Here is a 19,195-nt window from a genome sequence, read left to right on the forward strand (position 1 = left end):
GTTTCTGGGAAGTGAAAATTACCCATCATCCATTTCCTTCCAGTTCATGCTCAATGCAAAGCATCCAACTTCCATTTATCTCCATTTTCTGATTCGGTCTTAATCAGATAATAATACCTTTGCAGCAAAACGTGTCATCATGGTAGAGAGTAAGTTAAATGGTTTCATTTTTTATTGGACTGACAGAAAATGCTGAAACAATACACAAAACATTCAACCGGCAAAAACTGGCTTCTTGTGAGCCCTTGCATGGCAATCCAATTTATTAAACTACAGATGCTCGGTTATACAAAATTGCACCACTTTTAATTAAGGCTTTTTAAGTTGACACTTGGCCATCCACCCACCCACCCTTTCCTCCCTCCACCCGCCGCCCATCAGAAGCAGACGATGTTGCATTTGAAATACTGTGCCTCTGTCTCAAACCTTGTCCTCACAAAATTTTCTTTTTCTTTTTTCCCCCTCAAAACCTATACAGCATCAAGGCATTTGCTTGCAGTAATCAGAACACCACACGACTCTCGTAATGTTTACCTTTGTCCGCTGCTGCCCGGACACTCCCTAGGAGTCATGTTCTTCACTTTACACAGCGCAAATCCTCAAAGCATTCATAAACAATTCATTGAGTGTACATACGGCATGCTGCACCCTGTCACTCTGATGTTTAAAGAGACACAAGTATTTAATGCTACAACTGCTTTACGCTTTTTTATGAACATTCTTTATGATTGCACTTGATGTACAATTAATTCTTTTAATTTTTTTTAATCAATTCTTCCCATTTTTTCTCGCTTAACACAAAGTTCCCACACCCCCACATTCAGTTAATCCAACAGTAACGAAGACAGAAAACGGCAAATTATTACAAAGTCGAAACAGTCACTAACAGACATCTTTTCCTCACTCTTTACTGACAGGATCCAATATTTGGTTTTCATATCCTCAGTTTACACCAGATGCATCATCAGCAAGCAAGGGGAAGGGGCGAAGATTGAGTATCGAGAATGACATCTCTGATGACAGTTTGTTGTTCCTGTGTATTAAAAACCCCAATTCTTTAAAATACATACTGTATATATGTCGTACATTTGATCAGGATCAGCTTCGTGAAGAGGGATTTGATTCTTTATTATGAAGATGAGCTTCTGACAGATATGGGGGGGTACTAAAACTAAGTTTTCAAACCCTTTATTTTGAATACCCCTTAAAAAAAGCCTGCTGTACAAAGTTCTTTGAAAAACTAAACAAAGAAACCTGGCATGGCCTATGAGATGGACCTAAGATCATGGAAATGAAGTTTCCTCATGGGAAATAAAGGGGAAAAAAGACTTAACACGTATTTGAAGGCAACATCTGAGGCTAAGGACAATGATAGTGACAGAAAAAAAATTATATTTTTTGAACTTTTTACATGTACATCACTGTATCCACAGGTTTTTCCTAAGGTAAAACTCAATAGCTGTTGCGCATATAACATCTCCATAGAGCAAAAAATCTAGTAATTTTATAAAAGAGAAAAAAGGCAGAAGATAAAGAAATCATATTTAGAATAAAAGCAACAAAAAAAAAAAGAGAAAAGTTACAAACAAATAAAAATAAAAATAAAACAACAAGGAGTGAAAGTTAGCTGTAAGAATGGTTTATATAGGAGCTCTTTGGACTTCCTCTCCTCTGGCTAAAATAGTGGTGCTTATAAATATCATTGTAATTGCCATGGCAACGTGCACAGCCTGGTTAGACATTCCCTCCTTACATTTACAACGGTGGCTGTCTCCGTTAGCGATAACACTGCGTGTAGGCTCTGTATTTTTTTAAAAATTCTTTTTGTCTAGCTCTGTATTCATTTACTCATTTATTTTTTTTATTCAGTTGCATACAGTTAGAATATATATTTATATATTTATATGTAAAAATCTCTCGCGACATTGGAAAGTGATGATGGTTATCTATGTGCAAAAAACTGTCATGGTACTGTAGCCTTGATTCCATTGGTTGGTTGTTGGTTGGTTGGTTGGTTGGTTTGTTAAAGGGGCATCACCACATAGGAAAGTCCATTCGATGTTAGGTTTTAGTAACGTCGGAATGCTGGCACTGCTGAGAGATACAGCAGTAAATCAGACCTGCAGGAAGAAAAAAGAAAAAGAAAGAAGTATAATCGCTATTGGATCTAAATATAACCTGATTTCTATGGTTTCTATAACTTTAGAGCATTGATTGTGCTGAGCTGTCAATCATTTCTGCTCAGCCAATGACAGTTGAGATCCTACCTGGCTCAGAGCAAAAGAACAGCTGTATATTAGAGCAGCTGGCAGGTGGACTTTTTGCGTGCCTTTCCAGGTACTGGAGTTTTCCTGTTGATTTGCCGAACCAGGTCATAGAAGATCTGCAGAGAGAGAAAATTTCTCAGTGAAGACCCAGTGAAACAAATTTCTCATGATGACAGTCTAGACTTTTGGTAGTCAACCTGTACTTTAAATGTTAATGTTATTGTTCAATGTGTAACTTTTGCTACAAAACTGTTTTGCAGAATCAAGATACATTTACAAACATATTTGCTGTTCTTTAAAGTAATTTTTACTTTTTAAATAATAATTATAGAATATTAAATAAAAAAACACAACAAAAAACAAACCAAAACCAAGAAACTAAACAAAAACACACAAAAACAAAACAAAAAACAGAACAACGAAATTAAATGAAAAACAAAACAAAGCCAAGGAATTAAACATGCAAAAAAAATAAAAAACATATCTGAGAACAAAAACAAACAGAAGTGACAACAAAACCATCTGAAACAGTGAAAACAAAACCATCTGAAAAACAAAACAAAAAACAACAAACAGAACAAATAAATGAAATGGAAAACAAAACAAAAGCAAGGAACTAAACAAACACAAAAAAACACAAATCTGAAAACAAAAAACAAAAAACAGAACTAAATTAAATGAAATGTAAAACAAAACAAAACCTAAACAACTAAAACACACACACAAAACAAAACACAAATCTGAAAACAAAATTAAACTAAATTAAATTAAATTAAATTAAATGAAAACAAAACCAAACAAAATCACAACACAAAAAACAAAACAAACAAACAAAAAACAGAACAACTACATGAAATCAAAACAAAACAAAAACGTTCCTTTTTGGCTGATGACACACAAACCGTCCTCTCTCCAAACTCCATAAATTCCCACAGAATTTTTAGATAAAATCAACATATATCCTGCATTTTAGCTCTTTGAATATCCCGTTTCATTCATAATTATGACACATTACAGAGTTATACTATGTTATACTCATTTTATTTTCATGTCTAATAGTACAGTATGTGAAAACTGTATGTTGTCTCCTTTTTATAATAACAATAATTCCTTACATTTATATTGCACTTTTCTGGGTACTCCAAGTGCTTTACATATGGAAGGGGGAATCTCCTCAACCACCACCAATGTGCAGCATCAACCTGGATGATCTGACGGAACCCACCACACACCAGCTTATTGGTGGTCATGATGAAGGACAGAGGCCAATGGGCAAATTTGGCATCCTGGGATTTTTTTTATGACCACAGAGAGTCAGGACCTCAGTTTAATGTCTCATTCAAAGGACGGTGCTTTTTTACAATATAGTGGCCACTCTACTGGGGCGTTATGACCCACACAGACCACTGGGGTGAGCACCCCCTGCTGGCCTTACTAACACCTCTTCCAGCAGCAACCTACTTTTCCCAGGAGGTCTTCCATCCAGGTACTGACCAAGCTCAACCCTGCTTAGCTTCAGTAGGCAACAAGTCTTGTGCTACAGGGTGATTGCCTGCAATAAGATCACAACTGCAGCGAAAACATAAAACCAAGCTCCCAACTCTTAATGCAAAGCATTTTCAATCAGGTGGTGATTTTAAAATGTGGCTTTTACAAACAAATGAAATGTGTCTACTTGGCACCCGAACTGGGACAAGTACTACCGCTCTAGACCGAAACAGAGAGAAATCACTCATCCGGAGGTGTGGACACTTCCCCACACAGATGTTCAGCTCCCAGAGGGGACAAAACGGCTCCTGCATCATCAATCAGATCCACACAACATCTGCAGCTTTTACGCAATGACCAGAGATAAACTATTGTAGCAGACAGAAACATGTTAAACAACACTGGTAATATAGCAGGATTTGTAGTAAGGTCTCTGCCACCATGTGTTGTGTAGAGAAGCAGATTTGGGATGTGAATTGAGAAGGATAAGCTCATAATCCATGCTTCGCTATGCATAACAACAGATGATCTCAGTTATGCTAGATAAACAGATGCAGAAGTACAGGATGCACCTTAGTAAAGGTTTTGACAGTCAGCACAAAGTAGCAAACTTGTTCAGATTCACAGAGCAAATGGGCTTGCCTGGACTCCATCAAATCAATAATGCTTTTTCCCTTCATTTATTGAATGGAAAGTGGATAAACAAACAGATTTGACCATAGCTGCAATTCCAATTGAGAGAGAAAGCTCTGCCAACAACAAATTTCCTGTCTAATCCTGTCATGTCTTGTCCATGAAGATCAGCTTTTACCCAAAGTAACTTACACAAATTTGACTTTGTGTTAAAATATATTTTGATCCACCAATGAAAATAGTTTTAAACAAACCTAAAGCAGAATCAGATGTTGAACAATGCAGTCAAATACAAAAAAATTATACTAAATATCGCCACTTTACGTCCCTTGTACAATCAAATTTATTAACTTTTTTTTTTAAAAAAGTATACATTAAAACATTTTTAAATTAAATTTAAATTACATTCTTTAATTTTAAAAAAATTTATTAAATAAACATGTATTTTGCAGAGTATATTGTAGATTATGACTGAAAAAGTTTATTACCATAATCTATTTTTTCATGCCGTTTATTGCAAAATACTTGCATATAAGCGACTGGATTATTGCCGTCTTAATATTTGAATGCTTAAAGCATATTCAGTTATTTTACATTAAAATATTTACAGATAACTGTTCAGTTTCCTACTGTCATTAATTACATCATGAGTATTAGTGAATTTTTAGTAACTCTGGGCGTCATAAAATGAAAAAAAGTGCCTGTTGGATCTTGAGACTGCAAAGAAAGATGAAAGCTAGTGAAAAGTAAAGCACTCTGGCTGCGTTAACTGAGAAAGTAATGAATCACTTTGACTGGTCACTTGCAACTAAAGTTCCTCATTATCTTATTGAGAGAGCTCAATAAGCTCGGTATCTGGATTTCGCTTACGGGAGAGTCTGAGACATTAATGATGACGCAGGTCTGTGCTTAGACATGAGTAAATGAATAATCCTGAAGCAATGCCCAAGCGTGATTAAAAAAAAGGCGAAGACCTCAAATCATCACCTTCTGCCCTGCAGTGACCCCTCATAAACTACACAACGGACTCCAGACCAGCACATGGATTTCATATAACTCAGCTTGTAAGAAGAACCAAGCAAGCACAGTCATTTTGCTATAACAAACTGGACTTTCTAAATGCCTGAACTCAAAGCAGCACTATGTCATGTAGGCAGAGTCGTGCTGCTCACAAAAGGGTGCTTTGTGTCTGACTGCTGCAGCTGACTGCCTGCTTTGCTAATGTGTGACTACGCTTTCATGGAGAGATATCACTAGCTGACAATGACACTCTTCTGAGACCCCAGCAGAGAAGAGCAGCTCCATGGTGACGCCAACACAGGCATGTCAGAAGACAACCGAAGCCTGACCTGAACTGAAAAGATTGGGGAAAACCATGCCCATACACAGCCTATGTAAGTGTACTAACTAACTAACTTATTATATAAGACCTTCATTCATCTTCGGAACACAAATGAAGATATTTTTGATAAAATTCGATGGCTCAGTGAGGCCTCAGTTGACAGCAAGATCATTAACACTTTCAGAAAGGTACTATAGACATTTTTAAAACAGTTCATGTGACTACAGTGGTTCAACCTTAATGTTATGAAGCAACGAGAATACTTTTTGTGCGCCAAAAAACCAAAATAACGACTCTTTAACAAATCTTTTGTTTCAAATCAGTGGTTCCAAGCGTGTATCGTTTACTGAAATCACGTGACTTTGGTAGTTTGATACACGCTCCGAACCACTGATTCGAAATAAAAGATTCGTAAAGCTTCATGAAGCAGTGTTTTGAAATTGCACATAGATCTTGTTGAAAAGTCGTTATTTTGTTTTTTTGGCACACAAAAAGTATTCTCGTCACTTCATAACATTAAGGTTGAACCACTGTAGTCACATGAACTGTTTTAAATACGTTTTTAGTACCTTTAGCACCATGTTAGCATCATGGCTATTTACATGGCAAACAAAAAGTTCAATGTCATCCATAAAATTTACATTATTATATAAAACATTTCCCATCGGATTTTATCAAAAATATCTTAATTTGTGTTCCGAAGATGAACGAAGGTCTTACGGGAGAGGAACGACATGAGGGTGAGTAATAAATGACTTAATTTTCATTTTTGGGTGAACTAACCCTTTAAAAAAAACTTTTTTAGGTCATAAACTACAGTGATAAAATACTGTGCAAAATAAATGTTTAATTTAATTTAATTTTTTAATTAAAAAAAAATGCATTTTAAATTAAATTTTACATTTTTTTTATTTATTTATTTTAAATGTATGCACAAAAGTTAGTTAATTTGATTGTACAAAAAAAGTTTATATTATATTTTTAGTATTAAACAAAAGTGCCCCTGCTGGTAGATGCTGTAACTACACCATTAAAAACATTGTCTATTGATGGCAATTCAAAAGTAGCCATATATTCTAATAAATAAATCTTGGAATGTATTGTAAAAACTCTTTTTTAACATGAGAAATGTGACTTTTTGTAGCATAATCGGTAAAGAAAGGCCTTGATGGTTTCCATCAAATCATGCTCACCTCGTTGACGTTAATCTTGGACTTTGCAGAGGACTCCAGGAAAGCACAGCTGTTCCACTGGCGGGCGAGATTCTGGCCCTGTTCTTTCCCGACCACCCTCTCGTCTTCCAGATCACACTTATTACCCACCAGGATCATCGGCACCTGAAAGGAAACACTTCGACTGAGTTTAAAGAAATAAGATACAGTAATTCAATGGTTTAGGGGTTAGAACAAAAAAGTCATTGTGCATTTGAGAAGCACTGACAATTAATTTGCATTTTCAGCACACCACTGAGAAGTAATAAAGTACATGATTAGATTAACAAAAGAGAAAAAAAACAATAGTTGAAATATAAGTGCACTCGGTCATGTTTTCCTGATGTACAAATGCTTCTCTATTAGTTTCATCTAGGGAGCTATTTAACAGACATTAGCATTTTTGAGAGGCAAGAGTTTGCGACAGCTGTTGTAATTTCTTAATTGAAAAAAAGAGGTAAAAAGAGGAAAAAAGAGATAGCAGAAAACCCTTTGGTCATTTCAAAGCTCTAGATGCAATCATATTTGCATATAACACCACAAACGCAGCAAAAACTCCCACACAACTCTCAGCTTTTTAAACGAAACAGTCCAGATATCATAGCAGAAGTGAAACTATGAGACACAGCATTTGCATTTATTTTTGGCTGACAGTTTCAAAGCAACAAGGAAACGGACATATTGCGTAAACAATAAAAACCAAAGCAGGTAGCCAAGGCAGAATTAATAACTGAAACGTCCTGTGTTAAATCAGCTGAGCTGAGGAAGTGGACTGAAATAGCGCAGGTCAACTGAGGTCATCACACTATCATCTTTCTCAGAAACCGTTTAGAATGAGTTCCTACACCACACACTCCTTTTACTGGGATTCATTTCCTCACACACTCAACAAAGTTGGTCGCAATTCAACCCAAGCCTAGTCGGATTTTGTGACAAAAGAAACTATATATTAAGGGCATTCACACACACAGTAATTTGTAGTGTCAAAACAACAGGAAGTCAATAATTTTTCAATAAAAATGTTTGATTTTAAGTAAGTTTGATTCATGCATTGATAATTGAATTTGTTCATTATATGATGCATTGTGCTGTAATTTATAGACAAGAGTCAATGACAAAGATAAAAATCTATAGCCAAGTTCTTAGAAATGTAGACATGTTGGTTTCATGTTTTTGAAAAACTTATTAAAGGATTAGTTCATTTTCAAGTAAAATTTTCCTGATAATTTACTCACCTCCATGTCATCCAAGATTCATGTCCTTCTTTCTTCAGTCGAAAAGAAATGAAGGTTTTTGATGAAAACATTCCAGGATTATTCTCCTTATAAAGGACTTCAATGGCCTCCAAACGGTTGAAGGTCAAAATTACAGTTTCAGTGCAGCTTCAAAGGGCTTTAAACGATACCAGACGAGGAATAAGGGTCTTATCTAGCGAAACGATCAGTCATTTTCGAAAAAAATTTAAATGTATATGCTTTATATAAACAAATGATCGCCTTCCAAGTGGTTCCGCCAAAACCGCACTTTCATATTCTTCAAAAAGCTTACGCTGTATGTCCTACACCTTCCCTATTCTACTTACGGAACGAACGCAGCGCCAGTTCCATTTTTTCCGTAAGTAGAATAGGGAAGGTGTAGGACATACAACGTAAGCTTTTATATAAAGCATATACATTTACATTTTTTTTTTCGAAAATGACCAATCGTTTCACTAGATAAGACCCTTATTCCTCGTCTGGTGTCGTTTAAAGCTCTTTGAAGCTCCACTGAAACTGTAATTTTGACCTTCAACTGTTTGGAACTTTATAAGGAGAATCCTGGAATGTTTTCATCAAAAACCTTAATTTCTTTTCGACTGAAGAAAGAAGGACATGAACATCTTGGATGACATGGGGGTGAGTAAATTATCAGGAAAATTTTATTTGAAAGTGAACTAATCCTTTAATATGTGAGTGTGCTGATCTTAACCATTACATTACACTTAACCAAAACACGATTAACCAAAAAACAACCAAAACAAACATTTATACGTAAGCTCAGCTACTAAACTGAACTGTCAAACAGAGAGAGAAGGGAAAAACTCTGTCCTTATGTCAACAAAGACGAGCCTCTTCACAGCTGAAAGGTCACCCTTATTGACAATGGCAAGCATAAGGGCTCAAGGTGGGTGTGAAAAAGGAGATACGGGTGCTGACGACAGGCGAAGATAAAAGCTAAATGTATAGTTCAGCAGACACTGAGGCTGAGTGAACATGTTGGAGTTCTAATAGATGAAGTGAAATGCTGGACGAGACTCACATCATCCGTGTCTTTGACCCGCAGAATCTGTTCTCTCAAGTCCTGCAGGTCGTTGAAGGTGGACTGTGCTGTTATGGAGTATACTAGTGCAAAGCCCTGGCCGTTCTTCATGTACAGGTCCCTCATGGCTGTGAATTGTTCCTGAGTGGGAGAGAAAGAGGGCGAAGAAGTGTTCAGATAGTGTACGGAGGAGTTGAGGTACTGACGGACAAATATAAAACAACACTCCAAAAGATTCATAGCGAGTACAGAGCATGAAACGGTTGGATAAAGTTGATAAGATAGCAACATACTGAGCAAAACTACACAAAACTAGTTATTATATCTGAGGCAATGTAAAAAAAAAAAATGGTTACATAAGCACAAACATGATAGGACTATAATTATCACTTGATTTTAATACACAATATTAGTAGTAGTAAATAATAGTATGGATTGTAAACACCAGATGGAATATGAATTTACACTTCCGTTCAAAATTTTGGGGTCGTACGTTTTTTATAAAAGGAAAAGGAAATACTTTTATTCAGCAAGGATGCATTAAATTGATCAAAAGTGACATTAAAGACATTTATAATGTTACAAAAGATTTATATTTCACAAGGGAGGGGTCTCATCCTTTTTGAACCACCACATGCAGAAGTGATATTCATCTAAGTATGTAAAAAAACTTGGATGAATCTTGGCTCAGATAGACAGTCCTGTCCTGTTAAGTTAATAAGGCCAGAGGCACTTCAGTAGCTCCGCAGCTTTGTTTCCTCTGGGTCAGTGTGCTGAATGTGGTCAGAGCTGCTCTAACCCGTGGAGAATGAAAATGGTTGTCAAAGGTAACGTGTAATATGTGTAGTGAAGGAAGGCTGGGGAGGAGAAATAATGATTTTTTTCTCTCCAGAGGACACAACAGTGTCTCATTAAATGTGCTAGTGAGTGGGCATGAGCTTTGGATTTGTTGAGGAGAAATCCACACAAACAAGCTCAAAGAATTGTATAGTCTTTCTTACATCCATGAAAAACAAAAAAGTTATGTTTTTATCCTTTTTGGAGATTTATAGATGACAATTTCCTTTCATTACAAGGAAAAGAGCAGCGTGAACATTCTTCAAAACATCTTCTTTTGTGTTCCACAGATGAAATAATGTCAGTCAGGTTCAGAACAACATGAGGGTGAGTAAATGATGACAGAATGTTCATTTTAAGGTGAACTATACCTTTAAAGGCTGTGGTACTTGTGTATATCGTTTGCAGATTGACTTAAACTAGCTGTTCAAGTTCAAGTTAGTTCAAGCTTAAGTTAAGTCATTTTTTTCTGGCTCTCAGCTTGAACTCTTGACTTTGTGGTTTCAGCTCTCTCACTTTCAAGATTTAATTAAGATTATGTTCTTGAGTGCAAGAATATTTAATAATAATTCGACCATTTCAAAGCAAGTGCCAGTCCTACTGTACAAAAACTGCAGCCAATTTGTAGTTCACATCTCTGACAGGAATATTCTCAGCTTCTTTGGCTCGGTTTCATTTGACCGTGGCTCCATTCTGGGGCAGAAAGCCCAAGGACAACATTCACCATCTGTCACTACAACTCAGAGTTGTAAAACAGGGGCTTGTGGAACTGGAAATATGTTCTTATCCCGCACAGGGGCCAAAAATGCTCTGTAACCTCCTGCACCTGTATGAGATATGGACGACCACGAAGATGCACATGTACGCAGCTATTCATCATTTAGCGTACAGTAGGGGGAGACCAGGGGCAAGTGTAACACTAAATTGTGCAACAATCATGACACACATTCAGCACCAGCTCTCTCTCTCTTCATCCGAGTAAAAATGACTGTTTTACATTGAAAAATTTTCACCAACAACAAAAATTCTGATAAAAAAAAAAAAAACTTTTTTGAATGAAGAAATAAATAAATATCTGATGCTTTTGAATTCAAACTATCTATTTAATCTCCAGCTTGGTTAAAAGTTAACATGACTGAGTTACTGCACTGATGCTGGCAGCTACCATACAAGATTTTATCTCGGCTGTGACGTCAGGGAAAATTTAAACACTAGTTGCAGTGTAATTGTGTGGCTGAATTGAATAATCATTACATCTATGTTAAGATTTATATAAGTGTGTCATGTTATCAAAGCATCTAGATAAAGACTGTTTTAACTCATCAGCCGATCAATATATTTTACTAAAAAGCATTTAACTTATTTGCTTTAAACACACATTATTTCTCATAATTAAATGAATCAATACCATATAAGGGTGAGCAATATTTAGTAATATTAATAAGATTTTAAGCAATAATAACACTATTATATCATCAATTATATATATATATATATATATATATATATATACACATATATATACACACATATATACACACACAAATCATCTGGTCTTTTAGCAGGTCTTAAAATGAGGCAAATACAACCTCAGATGAACAACACATGACACATTACACATCATTATTTATTTAACAAAAATAAAAGCAACATGGAGAAGCCATGTGTGACAAACTAAGTACGCCCTATGATTTAATTGTTTGTAGAACCACCTTTAGCAGCCATAACTCATTGGAAAAGGAATCATTTTCTATATAGTCTCTCACATTGTTGTGGAGGAATTTTGGCCCACTATACGTTGCTTCAGTTCATTGAGGTTTGTGGGCATCTGTTTATGCAAAGCTCTCTCATGGTCCCGCCACAACATTTCAATCGGGTTGAGGTCTGGACTTTGACTGGGCCTGTGCAACAGCTTGATTCTTTTCTTTTTCAGCCAATCTGTTGTAGATTTGCTGATGTGCTTGGGATCATTGTCCTGTTGCATGACCCAATTTCAGCCAAGTTTTAGCTGTCGGACAGATGGCCCCACATTTGACTCTGGAATAATTTGGTATTCAGAAGAGTTCATGGTCGACTCAATGACTGCAAGGTGACCAGGACCTGTGGCTGCAAAACAAGTCCAAATCATCACCCCTCCACCACCATGCTTGACAGTTGGTATGAGGTGTTTGTGCTGATATGCTGTGTTTGGTTTTTCCAAACGTGGCACTGTGCATTATGGCCAATGCTTAAACATTTTGGTCTCATCTGTCCAAAGGACATTGTTCCAGAAGTCTTGTGGTTTGTTCAGATGCAATTTTGCGAACCTAAGCTGTGCTGCCATGTTCTTTTTAAAGAGAAGAAGCTTTCTCCTGGCAACTCTTCCAAGCAAGCCATACTTGTCCAGTCTTTTTCTAATTGTAATTTAACATTTAACATGTTAACTGAGGCCTATAGAGTCTGATATGTAGCTCTTGGGTTTTTTGCAATTTCTCTGAAGAGTGCATGGTCTGACCTCGGGGTGAATTTGGGATGTCCACTCCTAGGATGATTGGCAACTGCCTTGAATGTTTTCCACTTGTGAATAATCTTGCTCACAAGGGAATAATGGACTTCAAATTGTTTGGAAATGGCCTTGTAACCCTTCCTAGATTGATGGGCAGCAACAATTGCTTCTCTAAGATCATTGCTGTTGTCTTTTCTCCTAGGCATCGTGTTAACACACACCTGAACACTCCAGCCCAGCAAACTGCCAAAACTTCGGCTTTTATAGAGTTGGTCACACTTGCTGATGATCAATTAATCAAAGGCATTTGATTAGCATTGATTTGCCGTAGGTTGTTTTTCATGTCTACGGGTTGAAGCGATCCCAAGTAACATGATATTTATCACCTGGAATGCGAATTTTACCAGGGGAACCCTGCCAAAAATGTGGATATTACCCCTCGAAACAAGATTTTTTACCAGGGGAGCCCCCCTGAAATGCGATTGGGCTAGATTTGAGTAGCAATTGGGCGTGTTTTGTTGTAAAAACCTGGCAACCCTGATTAGCAGTGCCTGACTGCTACTTAAAGGAACACTCCACTTTTTTTGAAAATAGCCTCATTTTCCAACTCTCCTAGAGTTAAACAGTTGAGTTTTACCGTTTTCAAATCCATTCAGCCGATCCCCGGGTCTGGCAGTACCACTTTTAGCACAGGTTAGCATAGTTCATTGAATCTGATTAGACCGTTAGCATCTCACTCAAAAATGACCAAATAGTTTTGATATTTTTCCTATTTAAAACTTGACTCTTCTGTAGTTCGGCCTATACACATATCGGCCTAGAAAATCACAACTTTTCGTTTTCCGTCGGTCTTAGTCCATGATGTAACTACAGAAGAGTCAAGTTTTAAATAGGAAAAATATCAAAACTCTTTGATCATTTTTGAGCGAGATGCTAACGGTCTAATCAGATTCAATGAACTATGCTAAGCTATGCTAAAAGTGGTACCGCCAGACCCAATAATCAGCTGAATGGATTCAAAAACCGTAAAACTCAACTGTTTAACTCTAGGGGAGTTGGAAAATGAGGCTATTTTCAAAAAAAGTGGAGTGTTCCTTTAATTCCAATGGAAGCAGTAAGGGTGTAAAATGTCAAGTGACTTATAATACTGAAACTGTAATGTATATAGATATAGAATTCTTTCTCATGCGAAGTACATCAAGTCATTAACAAGTACTTTTCTCAAATACAGATACTTATACCAAAATATTGACGATTTATAGTAATCTGCAAGTTATCAAAGACAGTTCTGATCACAAACTCTCTTACCGTTCCGGCAGTATCCAGAATTTCCAACATACACTGCTGTCCATCCACCTCCACTTGCTGAAAAACCAGAAAAACAACAGAAAATCAAAAACAAACTGAGAGGCATCATCAGTTGCATCATTAAAAAACAGCCTCTAATGACATATGAGCCTGTACTGTATATGAGCGTTCATCACTGCCGCCCCCCGTAGAGCTCTATATGGAACATTCCAGCACTGCCAACTTCCTGCGGTCTTTAATTGAGATGGCAGCACACTTTCTGTGTGAATCACTAATTTAAAATGAGTTGGTGCTTATTACACACACACACCCTCATTTTTGTTTTCTTAGTGTTTCCTGATCTGATTTCAATATAATTTTAAAGGTGCCCTAGATTATGTTTTTAAAAGATGTAATATAAGTCTAAGGTGTCCCCTGAATGTGTCTGTGAAGTTTCAGCTCAAAATACCCCATAGATTTTTTTTTTAACTGCCTATTTTGGGGCATGATTATAAACATGCAGATTTTATGCTGCGGCCCCTTTAAATCCCGTGCTCTCCGCCCACAGAGCTCGTGCTTGCCTTGAACAGTGCCTTAACAAAGTTTACACAGCTAATATAACCCTCAAAATGTCGGTGTTATGCTGAGATTCGCCTGTTCTTCGGAGGTCTTTTAAACAAATGAGATTTATATAAAAAGGAGAAAACAATGGAGTTTGAGACTCACTGTATGTCATTTCCATGTACTGAACTCTTGTTATTTAACTATGCCAAGATAAATTCAATTTTCATTCGAGGGCACCTTTAAAAAAAAATTGTTCTCCATTTCGTATACATGGTTCCCAGAATCTATTAGGACACTTTAGCCCAATTTAAAATACATAAATAAATTATAGCACATACATTAGTTACATAACAAGTCACTTTTTTTCAAAGTTAAGACAAGTTAGCTTTGTAGTTAATGTTATGACTAACAGCTTGACTACAGTTTGTCTGAAGTATTTTAAAAAAAACTGGGTTGATATTTTCTTATTAAATGTAATGAAATTCATGTTTAAAGCTATTTTAGGCATGATTTAAGTGTCCAAATATATTTGGGGTAACTGTAGAGTAAATAAAATCTACAGGAATTAAATCTCGTACTGTACATCAACACCAGCAAGCCTCGTCTGCAGGAAGTGCCCATGGGACAGCAGCATATGCAATGGCGAGGAAGGGAGGTGCTGGTCAAGATGGGACTTCCTTTTACTGTTTGAGTAAAGGCTCATTTTTAGACACAGCCTTTGTCTCAGGGCCTTGGAGAGAGGCCATTAAAATATAAACATCATCGAACACAGCAGTCTGAGCACAGGGTCGATGAGACATCCCACAAACACACACACACAGCATTTTCTTTGACGTGTGTGTTACTAGGGTGGGACAGTATACGTCTTGTAGAAACGTGTCAACTGATAAAGATTCTGTCATGATAAACCCGCAGTGCAATTTGAAATAATCTGACGCAAGCAGAAAACTATATTCTACCCTGCAAAGCTGTGTCGCAGATGGGCGTTTCCAGTTCATTGATTATAGACAACTTCATTGATTTTAATGGGAGCCATTCAGTTTTAATGCAAAGCACTGCACCATTTGGGTTTGGTGTAACTCTAGGTTGTTTAACAATTTAGGGCATAAATATAGAATTGAACTGATGTGCAGCTGTATACTGTTATATTTTAATTGCAGTAATATTGGTAATGTTGGGGGTAATGCATTACAAGTACTGTAAATTATGTAATCAGATTACATTTTTCAAGTAATTAGTAAAGTAACATTACTTTTAAATAGGGCTGGGCGATATATCGCATGCGATTCTCACGCGCATTTCGTCAGTAAAGCCGGTTCCCTGATTACCGCTAAATCGCCATCACCTGCTTTCAAATGGAGCGCCATTTAACAGACAGAGCCGTAGTTCACTGATAAGCCACGCAATATCACGTTCATATCGCAGATGAATCGCCTTCGATAATGAACGCGATATTTGCGTTGCTTATCAGTGATCTACGGCTCTGTCTGTTAAATGGCGCTTCATTTGAAAGCAGGTGATGGCGATTTAGCGGTAATCAGGGAACCGGCTTTACTGACGAAATGCGCGTGAGAATCGCATGCGATATATCGCCCAGCCCTACTTTTAAATTTACAACAAAATATTTAAGTTACTGTTTCAATTAAGTAACACAAATGTTTTGTTTTAACATTTATTGACTGACACCTCTCATGTTCCCATGTTGAGAGAAACCGTGAGTAAGCTGCAGAGGCGTTTTGTGCCCTGTGTGAACATTATGGTTATTGTAGCTGTGAGCATTTATTCATCTCACTTGCACAAAACAGATTCAGTATTCCTCAGTATGAATAAAAACAGTGAAATGCTAACTCAGAATATTACGCTAACCTGAAATAATTAAATAATGCAAATTAAATAATTGCAAAGTTGAATAATACAAATATACTTTATGTTTTTAATCTCACTTTAATATCCATTGTCTATGCTGCTGACCTTTGATCCAATTCAACCATACAAATAAGCAAAAATGACTTTAGTTAAACATCACATTTGTGCTAATTTGTTTTGTTATTATTGCTGCAGTAAGAGTGTTGATTGTTTTTCCCATGCATTTGTTTGAAAGGTTTGTCTGAGCTGCGTCCTCTACTGTACAGACATAATTCTGCACTTCCTTCAGTCTCAGGAATATTCATTTTCACTTTTTGCCTTTACATTTGCCAAAAAAATTAACTTTTTTTTTTTGTTATTAAAAAACAAACATGCAAGCCCAGCCAAGAAAAAGTAACACAGAAGTAACGCAACACATTACTTTACATAAAAAGTAACTAGTTACTTTTTTAGGGGGTAATATAATATTGTAATGCATTACTTTTAAAAGTAACTTTCCTCAACACTGTATATTGTAACTTTACATATTGGTTATTACACATTGGTGGCTCACATGGTTCATCCAATGAGATTTTGTCATGCATTATATTTTTGTCTTTTGTTTAGCTCAAGTGTCATATAATGTGAAGCAGTTGTTCTATATGGAAACCTTAAAGTGCTCAGTGAATTTTCACGGCAGAAATCCACTCATTTCAATAGAGGGCGAAAGATTTCCCCATACAGATTTCACAACTTGTTGACCAACAGAAGACTGTTTGGTTTGAAAGTGACTTCTGTGTGAGCTGTACTATTCTACTAATTATCTATTGACAATTTATAATGAACCCTTTTGAAATTTTGCCAAAATTTCGCTATTGTGATGAAAAAAAAAAAAAGTATCACATAATAAAATATAGAGTTGCAGTTGTGGGGTATAAAATGACTATTTGAAAATGAGATATCCTGAGATAACAAATCACTGTTTTAGAAAACATTTGCATTTTGTGAGATATATCACACTGTGAGATATTAAATCATGTTGTTGAAGTCATAATTCTTTTTCAGTCTTGTTTCTAAATCAAAATAAAAGATATTAAATACTTATTCACTTGATTATTAAAGTAGTATGGCTTGCTTCATGGTTATTTATTCAGACACCTTGAACATTTCATTCATTATTACAGTTTATTCACTATAGTTTCAAAAAATGGTAATAAAATATGACAGGATCTCAGAGTTAAACTGTATCAGAAAACATTAATCTTAATTATGTCAGAAAACACTTAAGCAAAACGTGGTCAGGTCAAAGTGTCTGAATAATTTTTGGTTCCAAATTTGTATCAGTTTGACTGGTAGTCCACTGTATGAATAATTTTTGGGTATAATATGTCACAGTTTACTTTATTTTGAGTATTTATTTTGATTTTCCTCACTTACATAAATGAACTATAGTGTCCTGCACCCACTAGTAAAATATATGAAAAAAAATGTCAGAATAATTTTTGGTTTGACTAATTTTATATATAATTAGTATATAGTGTATATCCCAATATAGTCCCTATATATATATATATATATATATATATATATATATATATATATATATATATATATATATATATATATATATATATATATATATATATATATATATATTGGGATATATAGAGCTAAAGGCCCATTTCATGGGTTTTGAGTCTGGAAACCATTATGAAGACATTGGTTTGACAACTGATGCACAATAAAAATGTTGCAGAACTTGCCTTTCTGTATGAGTCTTCTATTGTGGGGTCATACTTTTCCACGAAGATCCCTTGGACAAACTGAACAGTCTGGAGAGCGTGAGAAGGGAGGAAGAGAGGGAAAAACAAAGAGAAAAAGACATGCCCATTAAACGTTACGATACTCAAACATGAGCATGTTGACACAGAGTAAAATCACTTTCACTTCCAGCGGCTGATGGGGAATTCCATTCGAAAGGCTTTTAGAGGTTTTGCGCCTGTATATGACATAAACAAGTCATTGCATGTCATTATGGTTTTCTTTGCCCTGAAAACCATGTCGGTGCTCATACGAAAAGGGCAATGATACCACAGCATGGCCACTTCACAGACCAGGAGTGAAACCTGCACTCGCTGGTCAAGGATCAGAAAGCATTCCGATGTTGCCGGGAGACCGGTTACCTAGCAATTAACTACAGCTTTAAATATAGAAAGATTTATAGATGACAACCAGAGGTTGGAGGTAAACTGTAGAGGCTTGAAGAATAATTGTGTTGAAACAAAGGACCGAATTACGGGCTATCAGCTTTGCCGTGACTTCATAGGAAGTGCAGGGGTGGAGGAGAATATGAAAATCATGCCATGCTGCCCACAGGTGCGGGGGCTTCAGGGGTGACCTTTGATCATCCTTTTTGATGCGCACTTCACCCAGGATTGATTCATTAATGAGGGCTCTGTTTGGACAGGGATCCACACACACACACAGAGGCATATACAACAGAAAACCATTAAGATGCAGATCAACTGTGGGAGGAAGACAACAGCCTGATGGGAGGGAGAGGAAGAGACCGATAGGGAGAAAGAAAAACGAGCAATGGCAGGTGATGTCAGTCATGAGGTACGAGTGATCTCATTGTATAACCGGTCGCCACATACAGGAGGCTTTGTCCTGGTGAGCAAGAGATCATTTGTTTACCTAATGCCTCAATGTGAAAAAACAATCAAGATAAACCAACAAGAGCCTTGATGAGAGAAGAAATAATGATGAATTTAGATTAGTGCCTGTTTGCTGTCAAATATTGTCAGCCATTGTCTGTTGTAATGTTTTAATATTGCTAATGTTTGTAAATTCTGTCAAGATTTATCAATAGCATGATTAAAATGGATGTTAAAAGCTTAGTTCACTCAAAATGAAAATTGTCAAAATGCTCAAATAA

At 36.3% G+C, this 19,195-nt stretch overlaps 1 protein-coding gene across 2 annotated transcripts in view; it reads right to left on the minus strand.

The window, feature by feature from the left end:
• Positions 1-154: 154 nt before the first annotated feature.
• Positions 155-19,195, minus strand: part of rap1b (RAP1B, member of RAS oncogene family) — a 70,730-nt gene continuing 51,689 nt past the window's right edge. For both annotated transcript variants that reach the window (XM_048157138.1, XM_048157139.1), the window contains 6 exons: positions 18,021-18,089; positions 13,870-13,926; positions 9,240-9,380; positions 6,924-7,067; positions 2,268-2,383; positions 155-2,120 (listed from right to left, as the gene is read on the minus strand). In XM_048157138.1, the coding sequence (XP_048013095.1) occupies positions 2,297-2,383; positions 6,924-7,067; positions 9,240-9,380; positions 13,870-13,926; positions 18,021-18,089 (498 nt within the window). In that variant the 3' untranslated portion in view covers positions 155-2,120; positions 2,268-2,296. The remainder of the gene's footprint in view (positions 2,121-2,267; positions 2,384-6,923; positions 7,068-9,239; positions 9,381-13,869; positions 13,927-18,020; positions 18,090-19,195) is intronic.

Source organism: Megalobrama amblycephala, linkage group LG14 (genome assembly GCF_018812025.1).
Source record: "Megalobrama amblycephala isolate DHTTF-2021 linkage group LG14, ASM1881202v1, whole genome shotgun sequence".
NCBI classification, from domain to species: domain Eukaryota; kingdom Metazoa; phylum Chordata; class Actinopteri; order Cypriniformes; family Xenocyprididae; genus Megalobrama; species Megalobrama amblycephala.